This window comes from Malus domestica, chromosome 17, assembly GCF_042453785.1.
Source record: "Malus domestica chromosome 17, GDT2T_hap1".
Classification (NCBI taxonomy): domain Eukaryota; kingdom Viridiplantae; phylum Streptophyta; class Magnoliopsida; order Rosales; family Rosaceae; genus Malus; species Malus domestica.
Genome location: NC_091677.1, coordinates 1,311,871 through 1,338,385, shown reverse-complemented (window position 1 = coordinate 1,338,385; position 26,515 = coordinate 1,311,871). Strand labels below are relative to the sequence as shown.

The 26,515-nt window shown below is 37.0% G+C and overlaps 5 protein-coding genes across 10 annotated transcripts; 3 read left to right on the top strand and 2 right to left on the bottom strand.

The window, feature by feature from the left end:
- Window positions 1–859: 859 nt before the first annotated feature.
- LOC103404254 (SAGA-associated factor 29 homolog A) lies at window positions 860–3,967 on the top strand. Of its 2 annotated transcripts, none has more exons than XM_029097212.2 (10): window positions 860–1,059; window positions 1,572–1,741; window positions 1,926–2,019; window positions 2,243–2,319; window positions 2,567–2,673; window positions 2,816–2,907; window positions 3,034–3,087; window positions 3,264–3,417; window positions 3,557–3,570; window positions 3,669–3,967. In XM_029097212.2, the coding sequence occupies exons 2-10, from the start codon at window positions 1,624–1,626 to the stop codon at window positions 3,769–3,771; spliced, it is 813 nt and encodes a 270-aa protein (XP_028953045.2). In that variant the 5' UTR covers window positions 860–1,059; window positions 1,572–1,623; the 3' UTR covers window positions 3,772–3,967. The 2 variants fall into 2 exon arrangements, with proteins under 2 accessions (XP_028953045.2, XP_028953044.2); XM_029097211.2 differs by having other exon boundaries at window positions 2,564–2,673.
- A 1,234-nt stretch (window positions 3,968–5,201) lies between these two features.
- LOC103404255 (SAGA-associated factor 29 homolog A-like) lies at window positions 5,202–8,418 on the top strand. 3 transcript variants are annotated; one of them, XM_008343151.4, is made up of 10 exons: window positions 5,202–5,366; window positions 5,884–6,054; window positions 6,240–6,333; window positions 6,560–6,636; window positions 6,842–6,948; window positions 7,091–7,182; window positions 7,309–7,362; window positions 7,731–7,884; window positions 8,024–8,037; window positions 8,136–8,418. In XM_008343151.4, exons 2-10 carry the CDS (start codon window positions 5,937–5,939, stop codon window positions 8,236–8,238), a joined length of 813 nt encoding a protein of 270 aa, XP_008341373.2. In that variant the 5' UTR covers window positions 5,202–5,366; window positions 5,884–5,936; the 3' UTR covers window positions 8,239–8,418. The 3 variants fall into 3 exon arrangements, with proteins under 3 accessions (XP_008341373.2, XP_008341372.2, XP_028953042.1); XM_008343150.4 differs by having other exon boundaries at window positions 6,839–6,948; XM_029097209.2 differs by having other exon boundaries at window positions 5,208–5,366; window positions 5,893–6,054; window positions 6,839–6,948.
- Window positions 8,419–9,687: 1,269 nt separating this feature from the next.
- On the bottom strand, window positions 9,688–11,581 carry LOC103404253 (GDSL esterase/lipase At5g14450). The gene is made up of 5 exons (XM_008343148.4): window positions 11,188–11,581; window positions 10,779–10,988; window positions 10,521–10,693; window positions 10,090–10,363; window positions 9,688–10,014 (listed from the first exon to the last, which is right to left on the bottom strand). The coding sequence occupies exons 1-5, from the start codon at window positions 11,426–11,428 to the stop codon at window positions 9,764–9,766; spliced, it is 1,149 nt and encodes a 382-aa protein (XP_008341370.3). The 5' UTR covers window positions 11,429–11,581; the 3' UTR covers window positions 9,688–9,763.
- Window positions 11,582–12,481: 900 nt separating this feature from the next.
- On the top strand, window positions 12,482–14,465 carry LOC103404252 (uncharacterized). 3 transcript variants are annotated; one of them, XM_008343146.4, is made up of 5 exons: window positions 12,482–12,863; window positions 13,311–13,408; window positions 13,507–13,821; window positions 13,938–13,992; window positions 14,102–14,465. In XM_008343146.4, exons 1-5 carry the CDS (start codon window positions 12,622–12,624, stop codon window positions 14,178–14,180), a joined length of 789 nt encoding a protein of 262 aa, XP_008341368.3. In that variant the 5' UTR covers window positions 12,482–12,621; the 3' UTR covers window positions 14,181–14,465. The 3 variants fall into 3 exon arrangements, with proteins under 3 accessions (XP_008341368.3, XP_070672897.1, XP_070672896.1); XM_070816796.1 differs by having other exon boundaries at window positions 12,516–12,863; window positions 13,944–13,992; XM_070816795.1 differs by having other exon boundaries at window positions 12,516–12,863; window positions 13,507–13,848.
- A 2,231-nt stretch (window positions 14,466–16,696) lies between these two features.
- LOC103404251 (probable methyltransferase PMT9) lies at window positions 16,697–20,318 on the bottom strand. The gene is made up of 8 exons (XM_070816731.1): window positions 19,886–20,318; window positions 19,260–19,424; window positions 18,993–19,175; window positions 18,102–18,696; window positions 17,898–18,010; window positions 17,580–17,800; window positions 17,139–17,472; window positions 16,697–16,984 (listed from the first exon to the last, which is right to left on the bottom strand). Exons 1-7 carry the CDS (start codon window positions 20,144–20,146, stop codon window positions 17,157–17,159), a joined length of 1,854 nt encoding a protein of 617 aa, XP_070672832.1. The 5' UTR covers window positions 20,147–20,318; the 3' UTR covers window positions 16,697–16,984; window positions 17,139–17,156.
- Window positions 20,319–26,515: the final 6,197 nt, after the last annotated feature.

Below are 26,515 nucleotides of genomic sequence, written 5' to 3'. Positions count from 1 at the left end.
GGTAAGAGAAATAAAAGAAAATTTAACAAAAATGATTCAAAATCTTAGGGGTGGTAGAAAGTCTGGCTGCCACAAAGTCATGCATGACTTTCTGACCCCCAAGAATTTGAATCAATTTTATTAATTTTTGTTTTATTTATCTTACTACTTCAACAAACTATCATATTTATGCTCTTCAAAATATATTTTTCCATGCAAAAAACAATTGTAATCAGCGAATTGAAACCTAAATTTGAAGGTATTTGAAATTTTTATTTTATTTTTTCGTTTATTTAAATCTAAACTACATATTTTTTGTCAACCAAAAGAGGGTTAAAGGTTATTTAACAAAACAAAATATTGCTATTTTTTCTTTAAAGTCTCACTTACAGATGATTTTAATATCTCTAAAAAATTAAAAAAGATACACTAAATATATATTTTAGCATCTCTATATTGTTCACTTATTTTTGTACTTTTTGGCTTAAATATTCTACTAAATATACACTTGTTGCTCAATAAATTGTAAATCCGCTTCCAAATACATTATAAAAATTGCTTAATGCTCACAAAAAATATTTCGAGAAAATAAAAAATTTGCATATTTTACAAAAAAGTGGATTAACATTTACGGTTTTTAGTCGGTTTTACAAATTCAAATATAAATTATTGTTCAATTAATGTATTTTCACCTTCATCTTACTGTGAAATTTTGAAAATTAAGATGCGACTTTCCCTTGAGATTCTTGAGTGTCGAATCCCATTTCACAATCGGGTATTTAAAAGGAGGGCAATTATGTCTTTTCACTAATACAATTGGTTTTTTAAAAAAGAATTTGAAAATGGTATTGGTGTCATTTTGGGTAATTTCGTTATTTTTTCTTTTTTTTCCATAAATTATGAAAACAAAAATGTTTAATCGCAGTGCAAATTTGTAAGTTAATCGGCCAAAGAATCTATGAAAAAATCTCAGAATTTCCATTCGAACCCTCCACGGTGCCACCACGGAAGAACAACTTCCGCGCTCTAGTCTCACCCGCCGGTGATTCTCTCGCTCCTCACCCGTATTCTTACTCACAGGTGCTCCTCTTACTCTGAGCTTTTAGGGTTTCCAATTCTCAGTATTTTGATTTGGGGAAATATTCATTGTTCATAATCTGGTTTGTCTCGGAATTCGGAATATCTGCTTTAGTTGGAATTTCTGTAGGTTAATGTTGCTTAATTACTTTCTATGATTTTTTTTCTTTTTGTAAAATTTAATCATTGATTAGTGAATATATCTGTAAATTGAGCAATGAGGAAGAAGATGAATCCAGTTTACTTTAATTTGAATATATCCAGTTATCTTAGCTTTCGTTTGTCGGATTGAATGAATTGAAGAAGATTAAAGGACATAAATTGACATGGAGTGTTTGAGCGGTAACATTGGCATCACCCATTTTTTACCCATTAAAGAAATTTTTAATCCAGAATTTTAAATCGTATAGTTCTCGAATTTTAGAATTAGGTGTGTATAATTTATGCAAGTGAAAGAAACCGCATTTTAGTTTTTGTATGCTTGTGCATTGCTGATGATTGAGTTGGAATTTTAGGGGGAAAAGATTGAACTCAGAATTTCTGGGAGTGAAATTTTGGGACGGAACAATGTCAGCGCCGGACATTGCAGGAATACTGGAAAAGTCGAAAGAGCTCGATCAATTAAGGAAAGAGCATGAAGAGGTGCTCATCGAGATAAACAAGATGCATAAGAAGCTCCAAGCTAGTAAGTCACTATGTTAGTCTTTGGAAATATTCTGTTAATCTTTTATAATTGGATGTTTTGATGAATATTTTTTATGTTCTTCGATACAGTAGATAGTTAACATTCAGTTTAGAAGTGAGGAATGACCAATGTGTTTAATGATATTGGTTTCTTTTTTAATCTTTCTCGGCATGTTAATACACAGCTCCTGAAGTGGTTGAGAAGCCTGGGGATAATTCATTGTCGAAGCTGAAGAATTTATATGTGCATGCCAAAGAACTTTCTGAAAGTGAAGTAACGTATGTTTCTTTTTATCTCTCGTCAAATTAAACACTTCCTAGGAACTGAAAAGTAAAAGGGTTAAAAACTCGTAGGAAGCTTACATATTATCTTTTTCGGTTATTTGGCTGAAGATTAAAGAAATATGTTGTTGAAGCTCATGCTCGTCTCAACCTCTTTTTGTGCAAGTTAGCTTTTGTTTATTGATAAGCTGTTCAGGTTGAGTTTCGTATTTTGTTGCAGTGTATTCAATTTGTTGTTGAGCCAACTTGATGCTCTATTGCCTTCTGGACCTCCAGGGCAGCCACGAAGAAGGATGGGTATGGAATCAGGAGCTATAAGCATTCCTTTTAAATATTTACATATTTCCGTTGGCTTTTAGTTTTACATAAATATTTCAGAGTTTATGTTAATTGTCAGATGCCATTATTATGCTTAACCAAAAAATAAATAAATACGTAGATGACATTATATGTAGTGGCTAATATTCCAATGAGATTCCGGTGCTTTTTATTTGGAAAACACTATAATTTCTTCATTTAGCTGATATTGCATATACTGCAGAAGGTAATGAGCAGAAAAGGAAGAGGATGAAGACTAATTCAGACATTTCAAGGATTTCCCCTTTCATGCGAAGTCAACTCGAGGCTTGGGCTAGTCTGAAAGGAGAACATGTATGCATTATTACGGTGATTTGTCGTGTCCGGTTGCATTTGCAAAGGCCGGCTACTCTGTTGCTCTTGGTTATTATGTAATCCTTCAGTTAATTCATTCTCTTTGAAGTTCGGTTTATGGACATTAACCTGTCACTTTTAGGTAGCAGCTAGGGTTACGGTCACTCAAGAAGATGCTGACAAGGATGAGTGGTTTGTTGTAAAAGTGATGCATTTTGACAAGGATACAAGAGAGTAAGTCTAGTTTTACTTACTATGTGATGATTCATTTTAATTTGTATAATTTTTTAGCACAGTCGTTATCTGCCAGCTTGGTTTGTTTGTTTCAGAAATTGTGTGATGCTAGTTAGAATTATGCAGATTTGAAGTACTAGATGAGGAGCTGGGTGATGATGAAGAGGGTGGTGTCCAAAGGTATTGCTTTTTCTGTTTGAACAATTCGGTTCTTTTTGGACGCTTAACTTTCTTTTTCGTGATCTTTTTATTTTAGCTTACCACAGATGAATTTTTCTTCGATTTAGCTGCATCTAATTAGTTGCTCACGTTTTGGGACATTCACCATTTTGCTTCGTTGTCATTGCTGCTCTCAGAAAGTACAAGTTGCCTATGAGCGCTATTATCCCTTTCCCAAAGAGAAGCGATCCTTCCAGTGCTATAGATTTCCCTACTGGAAGACCTGTTTTGGCTGTATATCCAGGAGCAACTGCACTGTACAAGGCAACTGTGGTGAATGGCCATCGCAAGGTGACGATTCCATCCATCCACCTTGATGCACTTTTCTTTGTGGATTTGTGTTTTTAATATCGTTGTAGTGATTATGCCGTGGAACTAAACTAACCCCTGATCATGCTTTGCACGCTTCTGTCGCTTGCTCAACCATCAGAGGAAGACGGATGAGTAAGTTACATCGATATGGATTTTGTTTTAGGCATCTTAATTTAGTTGTTTCCTTGTTACATGCGTGGTATGATGTTTCAATGTTTGAATTTGGGCAGTTATTTGTTGGAATTCGATGACGACGAGGAAGACGGATCCTTGCCTCAGAGGACAGTGCCCTTCCATAAGGTGATTGCCCTGGCGGAAGGCCATCGCCAGTGATTCTTTGTTGCTGTTTATAGGTTGTGTATAAATAAAAGTTAATTGGCGTCTAGGATCGTCTCGTGTAATTTTCCAAATTTCTTGTCCCACGGTAAAACCACACGTTTCAAAAACTGAGGGGTTGGGAATGTTACTGTGATGTGGCTTTATATTATGTAAAGTGACTCGTTTAGTTTTAAGGAACGTTTTTACACCATTTTGCTTCAAACTGAGTCACGAGGTTTTAATTTTTTTCATTTTAAAGCATGTTCAAATTGAAGCTATAAAATCACTAAAATTCTATTTAAGAAATCTAAATCCAAAAACCTCGTCTTCAAGAGACTAAATGTTAAAAAAGTTAGAGCTACTCTTAGAGATGCTCTTACCCTCCAAAGTTGATCATCTAGTTAACTGTTAAGTGGTGATGTAGTAATACGGGGTACAACTCTAAAATGTGGTGTTTTATTTGGCATGGTAAGTGGGTTTTGTGAAAGTAGTGTAACTCTAAAATGGCCTCGGTGTATTTTATCTAGCACGGTAAGTGGGTTTTGGGATGATTTCACAGTGTCACGTCAACAATTAACGGTTGATTAGATAATTAATCCTAACAAAGTGAGTCTAGTGACTACCCAATTATTGTTCTTAATGTTAACCAAAAGAGGGTTAAAGACTATTTAACAAAACAAAAGAGGGTTAAAGACTATTTAACAAAACAAAATATTGCTATTTTGTGTTTCAAGTCTCACATACAAATGATTTTAATATCTCTAAAAAAATTAAACAACATACACTAAATATATATTTTAGCATCTTTATATTGTTCACTTAATTTTTTACTTTTCGTCTTAAATATTCTACTTAATATACACTTGTTGCTCAATAAATTGTAAATCTGCTTCCAAATACATTATAAAAATTCCTTAATGCTCACAAAAAATATTTCAAGAAACTAAAAAATTTGCATTTTTTATAAAATAGTGGATTAACATTCACGGTTTTTAGTCGGTTTTGCAAATTCATATATAAATCATTGTTCAAGTTATGTATTTTCACCTTCACCTCATTGTGAAGTTTTGAAAATTAAGATGCGACTTTCCTTTAAGATTCTTGAGTTTCGAATCCCATTTCACAATCAGGTATTTAAAAGGAGGGCAATTAGGTCTTTTCACTAATACAATTGCTTTTTAAAAAAAAGCATTTGAAAATGGTATTGGTGTGATGGTGTCATTTTGGATAATTTCGTTTTTTTTTCTTTCCATAAATTATGAAAAAATGTTTAATCGCAGTGCAAATTTGTAATGAGAACTTTAACGAAAAGCTCCTGGTACTGTTCACTTTAACGAAAAACCATATTTTTACACTAAAAAGTCAATCCTGGTACTATTCACTTTACCCTTTATTTTATCCTTATCATTAAAACTCAAAGTTTTCAAGCCCCTTTTCATTAGTTCCTATTTGTAATATCCGATGCTCAGTTAATCTGCCAAAGAATCTATGAAGAAATATCGGAATTTCCATTCGAACCCCCCACGGTGCCACCACGGAAGAACAACTTCCGCGCTCTAGTCTCACCCGCCGGTGATTCTCTCGCTCCTTACCCGCATTCTTACTCACAGGTGCTCATCTCACTCTGAGCTTTTAGGGTTTCCAATTCTCAGTATTTTGATTTGGGGAAATATTCATTGTTCATAATCTGGTTTGTCTCGGAATTCGGAGTATCTGCTTTAATTGGAATTTTTGTAGGTTAATGTTGCTTAATTACTTTCTATGATTTTTTTTCTTCTTGTAAAATTTAATCATTGATTAGTGAATATATCTGTAAATTGAGCAATGAGGAAGAAGATGATTCCAGTTTACTTTAATTTGAATATATCCAGTTATCTTAGCTTTCGTTTGTCGGATTGAATGAATTGAAGAAGATTAAAGGACATAAATTGACATGGAGTGTTTGAGCGGTAAAAAGGGGTGTGTGGATGGTATCACCCATTTTTCACCCATTAAAGAAATTTTTAATCCAGATTTTTAACTCGTATAGTTCTTAGAATTAGGTGTGTATAATTTATGCAAGTGAAAGAAACCGCATTTTAGTTTTTGTGTGCTTGTGCATTGCTGATGATTGAGTTGGAATTTAAGGGCGAAAAGATTGAGCTCAGAATTTGGTGAGAGTGAAATTTTGGGACGGAACAATGTCAGCGCCGGACATTGCAGGAATACTGGAAAAGTCGAAAGAGCTCGATCAATTAAGGAAAGAGCAAGAAGAGGTGCTCATTGAGATAAACAAGATGCATAAGAAGCTCCAAGCTAGTAAGTCACTTTGTTAGTCTTCGGGAATATTCTGTTAATCGTTTATAATTGGATGTTTTGATGAATATTTTTTTTGGTTTTTCGATAGAGTAGATAGTTAACATTCAGTTTAGAAGTGAGGAATGACCAATGTGTTTAATGATATTGGTTTCTTTTTTAATCTTTCTCGGCATGTTAATACACAGCTCCTGAAGTGGTTGAGAAGCCTGGGGATAATTCATTGTCGAAGCTGAAGAATTTATATGTGCATGCCAAAGAACTTTCTGAAAGTGAAGTAACGTATGTTTCTTTTTATCTCTTGTCAAATTAAACACTTCCTTGGAACTGAAAAGTAAAAGGGTTAAAAACTCCTAGGAAGCTTACATATTATCTTTTTCGGTCATTTGGCTGAAGATTAAAGAAATATGTTGTTGAAGCTCATGCTCGTCTCAACCTCTTTTTTTGTGCAAGTTAGCTTTTGTTCATTGATAAGCTGTTCAGGTTAGTTTATCGTATTTTGTTGCAGTGTATCGAATTTGTTGTTGAGCCAACTTGATGCTCTATTGCCTTCTGGACCTCCAGGGCAGCCACGAAGAAGGATGGGTATGGAATCAGGAGCTATAAGCATTCCTTTTAAATATTTACATATTTCCGTTGGCTTTTAGTTTTACATAAATATTTCAGAGTTTATGTTAATTGTCAGATGCCATTATATGTAGTGGCTAATATTCCAATGAGATTCCGGTGCTTTTTATTTGGAAAACACTATAATTTCTTCATTTAGCTGATATTGCATATACTGCAGAAGGTAATGAGCAGAAAAGGAAGAGGATGAAGACTGATTCAGACATTTCAAGGATTTCCCCTTCCATGCGAAGTCAACTCGAGGCTTGGGCTAGTCTGAAAGGAGAACAGGTATGCATTATTACGGTGATTTGTCGTGTCCGGTTGCATATGCAAAGGCCGGCTACTCTGTTGCTCTTGGTTATTATGTAATCCTTCAGTTAATTCATTCTCTTTGAAGTTCGGTTTATGGACATTAACCTGTCACTTTCAGGTAGCAGGTAGGGTTACGGTCACTCAAGAAGATGCTGACAAGGATGAGTGGTTTGTTGTAAAAGTGATACATTTTGACAAGGATACAAGAGAGTAAGTCTAGTTTTACTTACTATGTGACGATTCATTTTAATTTGTATAATTTTTTAGCACAGTAGTTATCTGCCAGCTTGGTTTGTCTGTTTCGGAAATTGTGTGATGCTACATAGAATTGTGCAGATTTGAAGTACTAGATGAGGACCCGGGTGATGATGAAGAGGGTGGTGTCCAAAGGTATTGCTTTTTCTGTTTTAACAATTCGGTTCTTTTTGGATTCCCTCCCACTTCCTTAAAGGCTTCATAGGGGAAATGCTAAAACCTTAATTCACTTAACCAACAAGGGATTTGACAAACTGAAATAATGACGATGCAATAATTCCTCTCTTTTTCTTTTGGAAAAGACAATGGTGCAACAATATGCATACATGCAACAGTAATTTTCAACAAAAACAGACTTACATGACAACAATACACTTTCTTTTTCGTGATCTTTTTATTTTAGCTTACCACAGATGAATTTTTCTTCGATTTAGCTGCATCTAATTAGTTGCTCACGTTTTGGGACATTCACCATTTTGCTTCGTTGTCATTGCTGCTCTCAGAAAGTACAAGTTGCCTATGAGCGCTATTATCCCTTTCCCGAAGAGAAACGATCCTTCCAGTGCTATAGATTTCCCTACTGGAAGACCCGTTTTGGCTGTATATCCAGGAACAACTGCACTGTACAAGGCAACTGTGGTGAATGGCCATCGCAAGGTGACGATTCCATCCATCCACTTTGATGCACTTTTCTTTGTAGATTGTGTTTTTAGTATCGTTGCAGCAATTATGCCGTGGAACTAAACTAACCCCTGATCCATGCTTTGCACGCTTCTGTCGGATGCTCAACCATCAGAGGAAGACGGATGAGTAAGTTACCTCGATATGGATTTTGTTTAAGGCATCTTAGTTTAGTTGTTTCCTTGTTACATGCGTGATATGATGTTTCAATGCTTGAATTTGGGCAGTTATTTGTTGGAATTCGATGACGACGAGGAAGACGGATCCTTGCCTCAGAGGACAGTGCCCTTCCATAAGGTGGTTGCCCTGCCGGAAGGCCATCGCCAGTGATTCTTTGTTCCTGTTTATAGGTTGTGTATAAATAAAAGTTAATTGGCGTCTTGGATCGTCTCGTGTAATTTTCCAAATTTCTTGTCCCACGGTAAAACCACACGTTTCAAAAACTGAGGGATTGGGAATGTTACTGTGATGTGGCTTTATATTAATTTAAGGTGACTCGTTTAGTTTTAAGGACCGTGCGTTTCACACTATTTAGCGTCAACCTGAGTCACGAGGTTTTAATTTTTTTTCATTTTAAAGCATGTTCAAATTGAAGCTATAAAATCACTAAAATTATATTTTAGAAATCTAAATCCAAAAACCTCGTCTTCAAGAGACTAAATGTTAAAAAAGTTAGAGCTACTCTTAGAGATGCTCTTACCCTCCAAAGTTATAGCTACTCTTTGTTTATCTACATATGATTGGAACTATAGACAACTTACTAATTACTTGTGGTGACCGTAGTTTTGTTGATAGCTCGATCTCATTAATTGTGGTTTTCGCCTTCGGTTTTTTCATTTGAAGTCAATACATATGTTTGAAATTAGGGTTCGGTCGATCAACATTCTGTGTCTCATGGAAAAGGTCAATGAGTGTTAGAATTGTTGTTGCCTTGGAGTTAGTCGGTATTGACATTAGCTGATATCAGGGGCGAAAAATAAACGCATGTGCTTTTAATGTTCAATTCTCAACTCTTGATATCGAATCAAAGGGAGTGACAAAGGATTTCGAGAACGAGTTTATACTTTTTGTTAGTGTCTGAGGCAGAGGAATGCCTGCTGGCATGTGAAGTTTGTGTTGTGTTCTGAGTTTTGGCTCTTTGTTGTTGAGTGGGAAGTGGAAGAGGAACTGAGATGAATATGAATGCGATCGATTGAAGGTGAAGTAAGTTGGCATCTGTTTGTTTGCATTCTGAATGTTACAGTACATGTGTGGTTGTCACGATCAAATCGAAGTTTAATGGTCCATGATTCATTTGGAGGCTTGTAGCCGAGTGTTGTGTTTTCTCAGAATTGTATCAGCCCACCACCTTTGTTAGGTTCACCACCACGACGATTGTATTTTGTTTGTCACCCTCGAATCAAAATTATATGACAAATACTCCTATGGCATGAGAATACCGTCAGCGTGGCGTCCCATGCCATAGAAGTTGCTCTCATGTACAAACCTAAGAGCAGAGAAAGCAGCTGAAACCCGGAAATCCCCACTCGCTTCATTCTATGCTTGAAAGGATCAGGGACAAAGGGATAGACGGAACTCGATACAAGCAGAATGACTAACCAAAGTACGTTCAGTTTCATCACCTGGGCCGGACCAAAAGCGGAATCCTAGCACTAAGTTCAATCTCCAGCGACAACGGTTCCAAATGCCTGTCCACTGGAACTAAAAAGAGGTCGGCGAGCTTTCCGGCCTCTGTTAGCCTCCGATGGAGGATGACGGAATTGTATATCATACCAAGCATTGATGTGAAATGGAAAAGTAAAAACAATAGGAAGCTGTAACAGGAAAAGACTGAATGTATATTACTGTCGAACTCTCAATGCCTATGACAAGCTTGAGTAATCGGAATTGCCGGGTTTGACGAAGGCGAGCCATTGAGTATACGATTAGCAACCCACTGGTTCGCACCCTGAGTGTAGTGAACTCCATCCCAGCTGATGAAAGCCGACGGGTTTTGACATGAAGCACCGTACACTTCCCTTCCGCTCGCACTTCCTTTATTCCCGCACCAGACATGGTCGTATTTCACATGATACCCGCAGCAAACCTTCATTGGTTCGGCGAATCCTGTAAACAAAATTGTAACGTTAATCGGTATCGAATAAGATAATTAGTGGTAATGAAGTTGAAGAAATTGGGTACCTTCGGTCTTTGCTGTGCCGATGAGTCCATACTTGGCGGCAAAGACATCGACATATGTGATCGCAGCTAGTGGGAGCTCGGCTCTGAGTTTGGTGACTCTGTCCCTTAGCTGCCTGTTGAACTCTACGGCGATGTTGTTTTGGGCCTTGACGCAGCCGTGGTCGTCGAGAAAACCGGGTGGCGGATTGAGATTGTAGAATAACTGTATAGGCAAGCAACCAACAGGACCTGTGTTGTGTATCCAAAATGTCCTCCCTCCTTCTTCATATATCCGCTGAAGTTTGTCAATCAATCACAACCGATATTAGAAACATGAAGATTTTTTTGTGCCTACAATGAGCGCTTCTAGTAGAAGTGCTTCCTACATAAGCAATTCGAAATTGACCTACTTAAGGTTCTTGTGTTTAAGCAATTGTCATGGTGCTACTTACATGGACTGCTGTGGCTAACTGGTTGACAATGTCCGGCAGTTGTGCGCGAAGCTGATCGAAACTTAGCTTCCGAAAGCCGGAGGATAGATCATTTTGCCCGATATCAAACGTGTAGAGAGCCTTTGCGAAATCTTCAGGATTCGGCAGAGCGCTTCTCTGAGAAGGGTTCTTGGCTGGAGGACATCGCAAACAGTTCACAGTTAAACAGCTAACAAAGATTGAAACTTGAAGCAGTTTTCGGCACTAAAAAGATCGAACCTTGGCGGTAGAGATCGGCGGTGCGGGCCTTGAACTGCAGGAATTGCGCCGTCTGCATATCGAGGGAGAAAGGACTAATGCCGTTCTCAAAGATGGTTTCGTTCGGCCTTCTGATGGTGGATCCGCCGGTGGCGAAATTCGCACCGTGCCGGTAATTTGTTCCAAGTGAGTTCAAATATGCACTCAAGTACGGCAGCTTTAGGCGCTCAGCTGCACAAAAATTACCATTCAACTCAATCAGCACACTAACCAACCAATTAAAGTAGCCTGAATTTTTAAGGACACCTCGCAAATCACATTGCAACGCATATGAAGAATAACGCATTAAAAACGCGAAAAAATAAATAATTATGAACAGTCACGTGTCAAACTGTGATTAGAAAAGTATTTCCCTTGATATAATTGTTACCTATGAAGTCTATGACAAGGCGGCCATCGGCGGCTCTCCCGGCCGGCTTATGGAAGAATGCTTCGCCGTTAGGAGGTTTGATTGGCTCAAATGCAGCGGATATGCCCCCGGTGTCGGAATTTGAGTCCCCGAAGTTGTAAATCGCCGGAAAAGAACAGGGTGGTAAGTTCTGAACTCCCACTGCCAAAACCCACGAAGCCAAGAAGAACCCGGATGCCAGAAGCAGTTTCCAAAACTCCATTTTCCACTGTTTGGCTGATGGTAGTGAGGCTAATCAAGCAGCATTTGGAAATGTGAAACCTGTATAGGAAGGGACTGGTTTGGACAGGATAAAGTTATCCTACTTTAATGTACGTGGGGACAATGTGCTGTTAATTTTACTAGGCGTCGAAAGAAGGACAACAAGTTAGAATAAAGTCGGTGGATATCGGGAGATTTTTCAATGTATCAATATTACATTCAGATACAGTAAATTTTATAATATAAATGGTTGATAATTGAAAAAGTAAAATTTCTAACTGTTTAAATTATGAAATTTGGTGTATCGACTGTCTTTTAGCACACTAAATTTTTTTGTAGATGCGAGGTTTGTAACTCTCGTGTCTTTAAGGGTCAGTGTGTAACGTACATAAGTTCATTAAAACATGGACCATGGTTGTCTCTGTATGCCATAGACTCATGAACAGCATGACAGATCTATTATTGCATGGGTGTTTCGAAGAAACGATGCTCTCTAAGAACTGAGCTTTTGAAATGACTGAAATTACTTTTGATGAAATATTTTTAAAATCAATTATTAGTAAAGATACAAGTAAATCTTTAAAAATAATAATAATAGTATAAATAAAAAAATCTTAAAGTGCTTCCTGGAAGAAGCATATAACTGGTGCTTCTTGCAGAAAACACTTTAAGTGCTTTTGAAATCCCAAAATATTTTCTCTAAAAACGCTTTCAGTCATTTTAAAAGTACATCCAAACGAGCCCCAAGTCTTTTAACTGTTCATTTATTATTTTTTACCTATAACATTCCTCGTATGACCATGTTTTATAAGTGTTACAAGTGAGCGATCGTAGTAAGGGATAATTAAGTGAATCTTCAAAGGAGATGTCAAATCTAAATCAGAACTAAAATCAAATCTAATGTGACATGACATGAATTGGTAGCCCTCAACATCACCGTTGCTGCCAAAACTAACAGCAACTTTAAATATTTTTTTAATTATTAAATTCATTGTGACACGTTATAGATTTGAGACAACGTCACTTTGACGTTCCAGCTACATATTGGTCTCTCTATTCAATGCCCAAAAGGCTTAGAAGTCCAGGACCAGACGAGGCGGGCTTATAACTAGGTCTGGGGGGCCCAAAACATCGTGTCTTCGCTTGCTCTCCATCTCTCTCCGCGGCAGCTTGAGTAACTCAGGCTACTCGGCAATGGCGACGACTGAGAAGAAGGCGGAGGAGGAGGAGAAGGAAGGGAGCAACCTAATGGGCCCGCCGACCTTCAAGGAGCTCGAAAATGGCCGCTTCCAGTGCGTCGAGACAGGCCACGAATTGGTGGCCAAAGACAAGGAATTGTACTCTCAGAGCAAACGGTGCCGTTTGGGCCTAATCGAATATGCCCTTTCCCATGAGAAAGCTCCTCTCAACATGTTCAAGCAGGATCCTCTTTCCCGGTAATTTCATTTTCTTTCGTTTCGGTTTCATAAAGATTTAAACTTTGATTAATTTTTGCATAATTTACATTGGAATTCCGCTGGGTTTGATTGCTAAGCACTTCTGATCAAAACCACTTATGCTTCCTAGAAACTTGTCGGAATTTTCGTTAAAATTAAAGTGCTTTCTGGAAAAATAGTTGGAAGTGCTTCCTGAGTAGGTGCTTCTGCAGAAAGCGCTTTTACCTTCTGGTGTTTTCCCAAAGATAATCAAAATCGCATTTGTTGGTCGGAAAGCTACTTTTACTCCTTTTAGAAGCAGTCCCAAACAGGCCAATGTTGAATTTACGTTTGTTTATATTTGCCATGTTGCGAATTGATATACGAAAAGCTTTCAAATTTTACTGCAAACCAAGCAGAGATTTCGGGTTTATGCTGAAACCTGGTTCATTTGCTTTCCTTGTGCAGTTCAAAGTTGGTGTGTAAGCTAACGGGGGATACTATCAATAAGTCAGAGGAGCACATTTGGAAGCATATAAATGGGAAACGCTTCCTCAACAAGCTCGGTTCGTATATTGTTTCTTTCTTTTTCGAATTTGTGTATGGATTGGCTTTCGGACTCCAATGTGTTTAATGGTGATGTTCGTGTCGGTTATATAAACAGAAGAGAAGGAAGAAGAGAAGCTAAAAGCCAAGGGAGCGGTAGAAGAGATGGATGATCAGAACCCGGAAATAGTATCTGACCAAGAAGAAGACGGAGACAGAAAGAAGAAGAAGAAGAATAAGAATAAGAAGAAGGATGATGGAGTTGATGAGATTATGTTTGGAAAAAGTAAGGCTTCTGATGAGGAAGGCGACACAGAAGAAACTGACTTTTGGATGCCTCCAGTGGGAGAACGTTGGGACTTTGACGATGGAGGTGATAGGTGGGGTTCTGGTTCAGAGTCAGAGGACGAGGATGACAAGATTGATGGAGCTGGTACGTCTTTAGTCGTGAACAACAAAAGTATAATGTTGATCCAGCATTTGGTATTTTGCACATGTTATTGTTGGTTTGGATCTTTCAACTGGCCTTGAATTTCATTGTTTCTTTAGTTTCAGATGGTGCATTTGAAGATGGCGACGAGGAGTCAGAAGAGCTCTCCGAGCGGTATGATGCTTCTTAATTTCTGTTTGCTCTCCGGTCTCTATTTTGTTTACAACGAACGCCACGCGCTGTTCTGCTGAAAGTACTCAATTATTGTTCTCATGCTTTGCAGGACGAAAAGAATGTCCATAGAAATTGGACCGAGCAGCTTTGCTTCGAGGAAGAAGAAGAGTAAAAAGAACACGACATGATCCGCCAAGCGACTCTGCAATTTATGAGATTAAAGACTTGAAGAAAGAACTGTGATAAAGATGAACCTGCTCCTAGCAATTTTTGAAGTATTTTTGGTTGGGGGTGATTCTGGTTCCGGTTCGAAGCTCTTCTGAAGGTTGTATTTTTTGCTCATAGTGATGTTATTAGGCCAAAACATTTTGTTAAGTGTAAATTAATCAAGATTTTGCCCATGAATGGGGCATTGATTGATGTTTTACCAACTGAGCTGGGTTATGTGTTAATGGATTATTCCCATTTGTTTGCGTTGAGGATCTTAATTATCAAAATTAACCTTTCAACAGCCTAGCCGGCAAAATTTGAACTTTCTGACCACCTCGCCTGAAAAAATTAAACCTTCCGGCCACAAAAGCCGAGGTTGTAGGCTTGTATCCCGAGTCAAAGATGGGTGGTATCCCGAGTGATAAGCTCATATTTATATATATTTTAAATCAAATTTATTTGTCTTTTCTTAGTTAGTTCCTTATATTTTTGAGCTATTTACTTTGTTTTTGTGTTTTGTGGGATTTGTCAAGCAAATAAAAGAAAAATAGCACAAGTAGGATTTTAGTAACAAATTCGTCAAAACTGCCTGTGCAAATCAGCTGACTTTGGAAGAAAGTTGCGAATAGCTCAGAATTAATTAGAGAATGAGCCTTATATGCTTGGAAAGCTACAGATGTCTATTTTCTGGAGCATTTCGCGGATTGTTAATATCATTTGTTTAGAAGAAGTTATAGCCATTTTAACATTGAAAGGTTTCCAAGACGCTGAGCAGTTTGTTACTGCATTGAAGGCAATAAATCCAATAAAACTAGCAGCCAAGAACAAGCCAGCTGACACCTATTTAAATATCAGAGGAAATGGAATTAAAAATGAGGATTAAGAGGGAGTAATTGGCATAAAGGCTACCCAAAGTGTTACAATTGTTTTACCACATTTCCTCTCACTTATTGTCATCACTAAATGGCTGTTAGTGGGGTGAGTTATGGAGTTAGTGGGGTGAGTTATGGAGCAGAAATGGGGCAGCAAGCATGGGCATAAAGGCAATAGGTTGCAGCGGCAAAAGGACAATTTTTTGGAGGAAAAAAAGATAGGAAAAAAGGAAGGAAAGGAAGGAAAAAAAAAAGCAAGGCTGCTGCGTTGAGGAGGGAAGGAAATGAAGGAGGAAATCTTGGCATTCTCTTCTTTCGGTTTTATCTTCTCGAACTCATGTCTTTCTTTTGGTTTTATTTGATAATAATGTGTAACTAAATTTTTAGAAGTTAGGGGCTGTTTTGAAGCCCCGAATATGATTGCAAGTTTGTTATGACATTTTGTTGAATTACTTTTATGAATGGATGAAAATTGGTTCACTACTTGTCTCATTGATGAATTCTTTATTTGTTTTCTATGGATGCATACTTAGTAAGCATATCTAGGATTCTAATGCTATGAATATGTGTGTGTCTGCCCTTGTCGAATGAGGACCTACATATGTTCTAGAGTAGTACTTGTTAATTGCGATTAACTTGTGAACCAATTTCTAGGATAAGTAAGACAACACCAGTACTTACGATGCCTTGTGATGACTCAAACTCTTTTCGTTCTTAATGATTTCTACTTGTTAAATCTATGAACACGTCATTCTATATTGCATGCTAGGGACTAAGTTAAGTTGAAAATGTCATTCTCTTAACATACTACGTAAGAAAGAGTAATAGGTTGAGTTATAACATTGAGCCAACTTAAGCATCTTCATCTGGAAATAAAAGGAATTTGAATGAAACATAACATGTTTGCATGATTATTTGGTGGTGGATAGTAATTCCCCTAACTCGTTTTTCTTAATTTGTGAACTACTTAAAATTTGTTTCTGTCCTGTTTTTGTTCGATTTAATTTAAATAGAAAATCAACTCCAAAAATCCCAAAAATTTCTAGAAGTGTAGCTATGTGTGTCTAGTGTCTTCATATAAAATTTCGTAGAATTTAGATAAGTGTAAGTCAGTCTAATAATTATTTTTCGGTGGCTGGTCAGTAGGGACAGCAACCAGTTTTTGTGACATTTTAAGTAGTTAGATAAAACAATCTTCTGCAGGAAAGACCCTTATTTTCATATGCTACAATTGACAAATCTTAGTGTTAATAAGGAAAATCAATAGGACATTTATGTGCTACTTTGTAGTGTGCTTTTAATCTTATCATCGAGTCTATCAGAGCATTGTCATGTATTTGAACTTGTTCAGGTGTCATCCTGTAATTGGTTTTAGAGACACCACCTTAGCATCCCAGTTGCATATAAGTTAGGAACCATACGAGAAGAACTTACATGTAACCATGTGTTTTAACTTGTCCCTACAACATTGTGTGATTGATTTTGAATACCCCACATTCGCGTATTAGCTTCATACTTGCATGTAAGATATGAAACATACGAGAATAACTTACATGTAACCAGTACGTAAAAGTTATGCTAGTTTTTAGGAAACTCGCATAAGACGCAGCACAAGAGTGTAGTTATTGAGTTCATGTAACCAATTTCCAATTACCATAATTCATATGCCAATACAAAACAGCTCCTAGTTATGCAAGTTTTTCTTCAATTGATGTTGCACCTTTCTCCTACCATAACTTCACACATTTCCTAACTACATATCTATCTCTCTATCCCTGTGTACCGCTACCATCACACTCTCACGAAACAACGCGCACCATGGCCTCGATCAGTAACTGAAGACATTCCTCTTTCTATGCATTCTCTTCGACCGGGCAGGGCTATGCACCAATACCGCATCTAGCATATATCTTGAACGAGGAGAAAAACAATGTCAAATTTCCACAAAGTGAGAGTTTGCACAAATTAACAAGTAAATATCAATACATATGGAACTCTTCGTAAAATATACGTAAATGCAGTAATAACTAGAAATGAAGAACTCACATAAATTAGGTCATATACCTGAAAAGCAAAGCAGAATCACATTACTGAAGTCCCCTCATCCCACAACTTCTTTCTAGCAATCAAAACTCCTTCATCCCTTGAGGAAAGAGCATCAACCCGTGGTTCTACTTCTGATAACCAGCCATCCCATTTCAAGGCAGTCAGAAACTTTCGAATATAGTTTATAACAGCAGGTTTGTCTCTTATGATGGCAAACCCATCTGGTCTGAGTATCCTATCCATTTCAATCAATAGATCCTCTGTACTGCACCCCCGCTCATCAATCTCTGAGAATACTTCCCACGCATGTAGAAGGTCATATGTACGTGGATACGTAGAAAATGCTTCACACCTATATAAATACATTGAGTGTGAATATTCAACTGACTACAGACCAATAATACGTATAAGGATATTATAATTCGTAATTGCTGAGAATAATTGGATCAAAATGCATACCAGTCATGAACAGTTCCAATTAAGCCTCGATCAAAGATGATCTTGAGTCTGGCAGATACATGGACAGGAGCAACATTCATCACCCAGACGTCTTTTTCATTCAGGGCAGCAGCAAATCCACCAAGGTATGAGTTCATATCCATGACATTTCTAATTGAATTTTTCTGTATGACAGACTTCATCTGCTTCCAGTACTCAATCACTCTGAAGTGCCATATGCTCTGCATCACATGGATTTCCGTCTCTCATTAAATAGAACAATATAGCTAAGTAGGCAAACATCAATGTGAACAGTTAGCTTGTAAACAGGAAACTTACAGTGTCCTCTTGGAATTCTTCAGGACTGACACCAATTTCTTCCAGCCGAGGCGGTGCAGCGGTAAGCCTCTGTGGCCAAGGAGCTAGCCCACTTCCTTTTTCCTTGTGCATTTCTGTATTACAATTTTAGTAAATGATAAGATAGTAAGATTAGGAGGTGGAAGCCCAAAATATTAACAACGAAAGTATAGCAATGCTACTTACTTGAAGTGTATCGAGAAATGCACGCCTTCATGCTCACATTCCAACTTGCATCAGGGTCATCCTTGGAATCGCACAGAGGGGGCCGGGTCCTAGAATCTCTCTTTAAGTAACAACTATTAGTCAGTGGCTTGGCCCATACAACACTCTGCTCTTTCTTTGTTACAACTCTCCAGCACATTCTTTTCAGAAGATCATACATAGCATTCCAGATCCTCCGATTTTCCGGATCATTTGCATATGCTTCAGGAGAAGTGTACACAAAATACCCTCCAGGTCTTAGTAATCTGTCCAGCTCTAATAACAGGATTCCATCTCTTTGAAGCCAATCTATTCGACACCGAGAGCAATGAGCCAGCTCAAATGATCTGCTTGGATAAGTAAGTCTTTTTGTACCCAAGATACCAAGAGTAGAGGGAATGCCCCTCTCTAGTGCAAATTGTATTTGATTCTCATGCACATCATTTGGAGCAAGGGACAGAGCTATGACGTCATGAGAAAGAAGATATGCCCCAAAACTCGCAACTCCACAACCCACATCAAGAACATTACGGATATTTCCACCATTGTTGAATTTATCACCAGGAAATTTAAGCATCTACACAAATAATAAGCATACCATTACAGATGAAAGAAAAGAGCTGTGCTATTTCAATCTATAGGGCATTATTCACCAGTGAAGCAATTGAACTACGAAAAGAAACAGCATATATTAAAAATTTCAAAACAAAAATCCCATTATGTGAAACATGAGGAAACAAACTTCACTGGTGCAAGCCTAATTCAGCCAAATATCTAAATCGAAGGTTTCGTTTTTCCTTTCTACTTACTATTCCTTTTATACTATTAGACAAATATAAATAGGAATTGAGAAGTGAGTCAAGGTTTAAGTACCCTGGAAAGAGCAACAATGTACTTATCAGCTCCATCATGGAAATGCGTCCCGCCACCCGGAAAATTGATCTTGTCCCCATTCACAACCATCCAATTCTGATCTGATTTCTCTTGAGCAAGATGGGTGTGGGGAATGTTGGCCTTCCACACTTCATCTCTACTTGCCGGCCATCTTATAGGTATCTGAAATTCTAGAAAGGATTTCGTCGGAATCAAAACTATGCGAAGTCAAGCAAAGTAAAACCCACAGAAGCAATGACAACCTACCTTATAACCAAGTGGGGGCGGTATCAAGCAATTATAACGCCGCTCTGGAGGCGGGCAGTGCCGTTCGTAATGCTCCATTAACGTCAAATTCGGCTTTAATCTCAGTTGGTAAATAAGGTTTCTATCCAGACAAGGTATCAACTCCGAAAACCGTAAATCGCATATCTGCAGAAACACGAAAAGCCATCAACATGAGCAAAACGAGCACATTCTACTAATTTTGGAACGAAAAGTTTAACATTTATGAATTAAAAATAAATGCATTCGACAAGATCCAGATAAAACAATCGGTTATACAAAAGGGCAATTTCTTCTTCCCAAATAAAGGGCGACCCCAAGCCAACAAGGCTCACCACTTTGCGAGGATCGAGGAGGAACGTCTATCATCCGCTGCCTTGCTTTTGCTTTGCAAAGAGACTGTTTTCACGACTCGAACCGTGACTATTTGGTCACGAATTAGTCACAAAGGAGCAACTTTCCGTTACCCCAAATTAACAAGTAATTCAGTTTTAATTTAATTGCTACAAAGAGTCAACTGGATTGAAATATGCATTAATCTTTGATTAATTAGCAACAATTACACTAATCACCAAAACAAATAAACCATTAATTGCTGTGTTACTTACAGGCAAGCTTTTGGGGACCTCAGAGTTGTGCTCCTGGTCGTCATGCAAATCATCCAAATCGTGATGGAGAACGAACCCGCCGAAAAGCGGGTCGACTCCATCGGACCCAGAAGCCTCCTCGTCGGATCTCCGGGAGCCCGGCCCGAAAGACCACCCGTAGTACAAACAGAGCAAGCCCAGGCACCCAATGAGACCGATCAGAGCGAACTTCAGCAGCTTGTTCGCCGTGGGGAAAGAGCTGAGCTCGCTCTTGAGCTTCATCTCCGGACGCTATTCGGGTTCGGGCTCGCCGTCAAGGCCGATGGGTCCGACCCGAGTTTTTCTGGAGAGAGTGAGAGAGTGAGAGCAGCGGCGTAGACGTAGCGGAGATTCACGCGGCCCTCTTTTCGCGGGAGAGAGAAAGGGATGGAGATGCTAAAGTGCGGTCGAGACTACGTGAGCATCAAGTACATGACTTTGATATACCTAAAGTACCCTTCTATTTGTTTATTTTAAAAAATTAGTATATGTCTGTGAAAATTTTTATTTTTATTTTTTAATTGAAGTTGAGAGGAAGCGAATGAGAGATAACGTAAGGGTGAGGAGGGAGTGAGAGAGGTTTTTTCTTTTTATTTTTAAATTAGAGATGTTAAAATCACGTGAGACTTAAACAAAAAAATACAGCAAAAGTTTGTTATGTAAAATTATGTTATTGTTCTTAACTTTTTTGTTGTGCTGAAAGACTAAATAGTTTTTTTTATCTTATTTTGGTTGATAAAGATGGTTATATTAATATGTAGTTTAGATTAGTAATATTGCCTAAACTTTTAAACTTATTTTACTTTGCATTCCCAACTTTTAATTCAATTATGCCCATAAAGTTTGAGTTCGTGATGCTAAAGAAAAAACTGGAGGTATTCAATTTCGTTACTTTGTAATTTGTGATCTTGTTTGATTGTAGTCATAAATAAAGTGCAATTTTCAATTAGTCCAAAAAAAATAAATAAATGTGAAATAAAATCAAAACAAATACCGGCACAAATAAAAAGTTAAGGAACTCATAACTAAATTAAAAATCTAGAATTTCACTGAAGAAAACTTAAAATAATCTAGAAGGCAAATACAGCAAAACCAATAATTCAGGGGTATGTTATAACTTTTCCTGTTTGGATGGGAATCTTTGGGGTTAATAAGGTCATTTGATAGAGGGGAGAATCATGTGTGACTTGGGTGTAATTGAATTTTGGGTTTATAGGGTCCACTGAGGTGAATTGCGGGTGCAGCGAGAGATTTGTCAGCATCTTTGTAATACCGATACATATGTTATATACAATTATATGAGTGGAGATATTTTTAAAAAAATATTCAATTACGTAATAACATGTGTCGTATCACTCTGTATTCTATAAACATTAGAAAATATCTTGTGTGCAGCTGATAAGACGGGCCTGCTTCAGAATTCCATTGGTTTTTTGGGCCATATTTGGAGACGTTGTGTTGTGTGAGGCCCATTCTGTGGCCCCAAAGCCCACAGGAGATTGTTCACAACGTATGTGGATCCTCTGAGGATTATCTTTGTGAGTATCTCGAGGATCCTCCAATCACGTTCATTCATCGTGTATGATGCGGCCAGTTTTTTGTCAAGTAATGTTTATATTCAATTTTAAATTAAAAAAATTTACAATAATTTATGATCGCACGATGTACGATGAATGTACGAGATTAGAGGATATGGAGTGGATCCTCATTCATCTACGACAATAAACTCGGTTTATACAACAATGTAAAATATACTCTCTTAATTTTAAACTGTCGGATCAATGCAAGTGGTCATCTACCATAATGTTGGATAAGAGTATTGCTCTTGTACCACGGTGTGCGTTCGAACCCTGACGACGTTCAAATCTAACATTTAATTTAACAAAGATCATTTGATAACAAATTTTAAAAAAAATTGGCGGATCAAAGAAATTTTTGAAGAAAATTGTTTCATGTTTTAATGTTTTATTTATTTATTTTTTAACTTAAATTTTATGAGCCACTAGATGTGATTTTGAATGCATTGTTAAAAGATAGATAGTTATCCATAAAAGTCAACTATAATTTTATTCAGTGTTACAAGTTGTGTTATTTATTTATTTTTTTTTTTTTTTTTTATAAGAACAATTAGTGGTAAACCACATTTATTCATCCCCTCATGTCAGCACCCTATGATGTCTTCTTATAAGTTATTTCCGATCAACATCGATTCTTATACGACAATACAAGTCATTACAATTAAAATTATTAATATTGCAAAAGTCTTTTTCCTGTAAAATAAAATATTATCATAAAAAATAAAAGAAAATGGTTAAAGTCCTTTTAAATGCCTAACACAAAAATATTAAAGTCTTTTTCAATTTGCCCTGGCCGTCCGTCTTTGACAATTCGCCGTGACTGTGTCCGTCCTTGACGCACAAAAATCTGATGGAAGGATTTTCCGTTTGGGTTCCAAAGGAAAAAGACGGTGTTGACGGAATGATACAAATTTAAGAAAATACTTGTGTCCACATCGTGAGTGCGTTTATTTGAAAATATTTGCATTTATTTTATGAAGTTTTAACGAAACACTTCCGGTACTGTTTATTTAAATTAAAAAATCATATTTTTACTTTAAAAAGTCAATATTGGTACCATTCACTTACGCCACCTTTTTTGTCATATTCATTAAAACTCACAGTTTTCAAACTTAAAACTCAAAAATTTTAAATCATTTTCATTACTTTTCCTTTTATTTTAAGGGCTTATGAGAGAGACTTTTATGAAATAGGCTATCGTCACAACTTGGGTTTATAAATACTTGATTATTTAGAGAAAATTATAAACATGATATCGTCTTAATGAACTAGAATTCTTTAGTAACGATGAACTTGTTCCATGTTAGTCTTTCTCGTGACTGGACCACCTTGTCCACCAACTTGCAATTAATGTATGTTTCTCACACAAATTTTGTAATTGCAATCGTTCATTTTATTACCGTATTTCTTTATCATCATTTCCTATTTAATTGCATAAAAATTCAATTAAGTTAGATTTCGTTTATTTTGGTAGCAACTAACATTTACATGATAAGCATGACAAGCGTCCACTTATTTTGTACACACAGATAACTAAATTATATTTATCTGATTTGTTTTTTCGCACATAGAATCTTTAAAGAACGATTAAGAACATAAACAATTTTGATTATAAATTTTGTATATTAAAAATACGTATAGTTCTATCTACTAATCCAGACACCCATGATCAACGTATTCGAAAGGTATAAATGCAGAATTTAGTTGGTTTATATTCTCATTCAATTGAGTCAATTTATTAAAGGGTTTTATCATAAATGGTATTTGAAATTGTACCTTACCATTAAGATGATCTTTGAAATTAAAAATCAATAAATACAGTTTCTAAAAATATGCGTCGCAAATCAATCTAGTCATTCCGTCACAATTATGTTAAAATTTTTGTTTAAGAGCTGATGTGGCACATAAATAGGCCTTACAAGATTTACAAATTTTTATTACAAATGGTTATTGAAATTGACCCACATCATCAAGATAGTCCCTGAAATTCACCCACACCATTAATATGGTTTCTGAAATTGAAAATCAATCAATGTAGTAATTGAAAATACATGTCACAAATCATTATGATCATTCCACCATAATTCTAAAAAAAAAGTTGTTATGTGTTAATGCGTGGTTTAATAATTAATTAAAAAGTTATCTGAATACCTTTTTGTACAATGGAGTATTTTTTTTCTTATAGTACAGTCTGCTCCGAAGAGAGATCCTTTCCATAAATTCTCAAAGGCACAAGATTTAACCAAGGCCTAAGAGGGTGTGTGTGACACACCCCGACCTAAATCATGGCATGATGGCCGTCACGTGAGGGTGACGTAGCCATATGCATAGTGTGGAAACAATAGATATATAAGGGAATTACGAATAAACGAAAACCAAATCAACTAGAGTACTAGCTAAGATAGAGTGCTAGTGCAAGATTGAGTGTGAAATACACCACCAGAGCATAAATATTTTAGATGCGGTCAAACAGGACAAATGCTAATTATACAACACTCAACGGTGATCCTACATTTATGATGTTCTGTCAGAACCACTGTCGAAGTCCTCGTGATCCACTAAAACACTTCTATCTAAAACCTGGAAGGGCGCAAAACAGAAAGTGTGAATGGGCAAAAAAAAAAGTTTTTCAAAATCATTTCATTTCATTTCTCAAAAGTTCTAACCCCTCGCCGTAAAACCTGTATAATTTCCTAGAAAATAATTATTATTATTATAAGCTGTATCATAAATCATACTCAAGATGAAATTCCATAGAAGTATATCATGCCAAAGTATCTCAGTGGAATGCTATAAGTAATCCAAACAAAATATATCAATATCAAATATCGCATCAGCCAAATCCCTCTAACTCAATCTGCACTGCTAAGTATATAGCTCATAACCAATCTTAATCATATCAAATCAAATCATGCACACGAGTCGGAACCACCTAAAGTGTTATGTACGACAAGATTAGGTGTAAAGTAAATATGATCTAGTGCTATGATCACGTAAAGGCTGTACGAATGATCGCGGGTCACCTACAAGTCAGAACCACCTAAAGTGGTATATGACAAGTCTGTGCACCTAACTTGGATCCAAGGTGAGCATATGGTGCAGGAGGTGAACATCACGTGAAGGACTGTGCCCTAACTCTGGGCGGGAGCACTAACACCAAGGTGCAGGTTTATGAGCTCTCAATACATCACATCATATCTCACATAACTGAAGCAACCTCATATCTTTAATTTATGAACTTACCTGTGCATCTGCAACACCAATCATAAATATATGCAACTACCAATGCATAATTAAAATAGGTATATACTTTGTATGGCAATGCAAAACGTAATTTCATTCAAATTTATTTTATGGTAAAAATCAAGTATATAGGTATATACTGAAAACCAAAAGCCCACTCATTGATATGTCGAAGGGTAGTAACCCCCGAACCTCGATTGATGGCGCTCGTCCTCAGGATAGGTCTCACCTATATGCGAAATAACTGACGGCGTCAGAATATTCCGTCAACTTTGACGGAATATTATTCTCATTCTTCCTTGGTTCGTCGGAGTTCGGCGCTGACCACCGCTGCGATCGCCGAAAACACTTTCAAGCCCTAAAATCCACGGAATCTCACCGGAGAACCCTCAATAATCTGGCCAAAATTTGAAACTCATGAACTGGGACTTCTTGACGTCCAAAACACTCCAACTTTATTCCCCGAGTTTCGTGAAGATGTTTTAAGGCTTCCTATAACCTTAAAACTCCATAAAAACTTCAAAATCACGAGTGCATAAACAATACACAAAATCGGGGTTCTTGGGTTCTCGGGTTTTCGAGGGTTTCACGTCCAACCAAAGGTATAGATGAGTGCCTGGACTTACAAGAAACACAAAGATAGCTTCCAAAACCTCGATCCGTGACTAGAAGTGAAGGTTTGAAGGTTGTCTGTACGGTTGTACGGAAATGGAAGGAAATCCGAGAGAGGGAAGAGAGAGAAGGTCAACGGGAGTTTGGATGTGTGAGTGTGAATGTGTGGTCCAGTTTTGGGTCACTAATCACAACCAAAACCAACAACTTTAAGTTCCAAAAAAACTTAGGAACTAACTAAATTAGTTTAAAACCCAAACTCAAGCCACAACACCACTAACGTACTCAACGTCCAAGGGCAAATTAAACATTTCACGCCATCGATAACAATAATTCGGGACGGGCTTTCACAGTGTGGAAATAGTTTTCAACCAACAATGGACGCATCTCGATTATAATCTCATTATCTCGAGGTAGACCTCATTGTTCTTTGCGTCACCAGACCATCAGAGAAGTGCCGAACAAGCTCTACAAAATTAAGGTTGTGAGGATGTTGATTGCCTAAATGTTAACAGTGATGTCCCAGTAGTCGTTGCCAATGGACCAAGCTATCACCAAAGGTGATCTTGATCTAGGTTCAATTCGGTGAAGGGTGTTGAAGTGTGTAAAAATGGATGTATTGAGATTTTTTAGAGAATATAGAGCGAATGAGGTAGAGAAATAGAGCGAATGAGGTAGAGAAATGTAGACTGGGATCGGTCGGAGGTGATTGCAGGATTGAATTTTTGGATTGACAATTTTTTTTATTAACTATTAAATTATTAAGCCTATTTGTAATTTTTTTTTAAATTTAATTAGACTTGTGTGACCCATTTATGTGTCACATAATTATATAACAGAATTTTTGACAGAATCGTGACAGAATAACTATATTGATTTGAGACACTTACTTGTGGGACTACATTGATCAATTTTCAATTTCAGGAACCATTTTAATGTCACGGGTCAATTTCAGGGATCATTTTGATGTCGTGGGCCAATTTCAAGAACCATTTGTGAGAAAAAAAAACTTATGGGGCCCATTTATGTGCCACATCAGCACTTAACATAAATTTTAACAGAATTGTAATATAATGACTACATTGATTTACCACACTTATTTACAAGAACTACATTGATTGATTTTCAATTTCATAGATCATCTTGATGATAAGAGTTAATTTCAGAAATTATTTGTGAT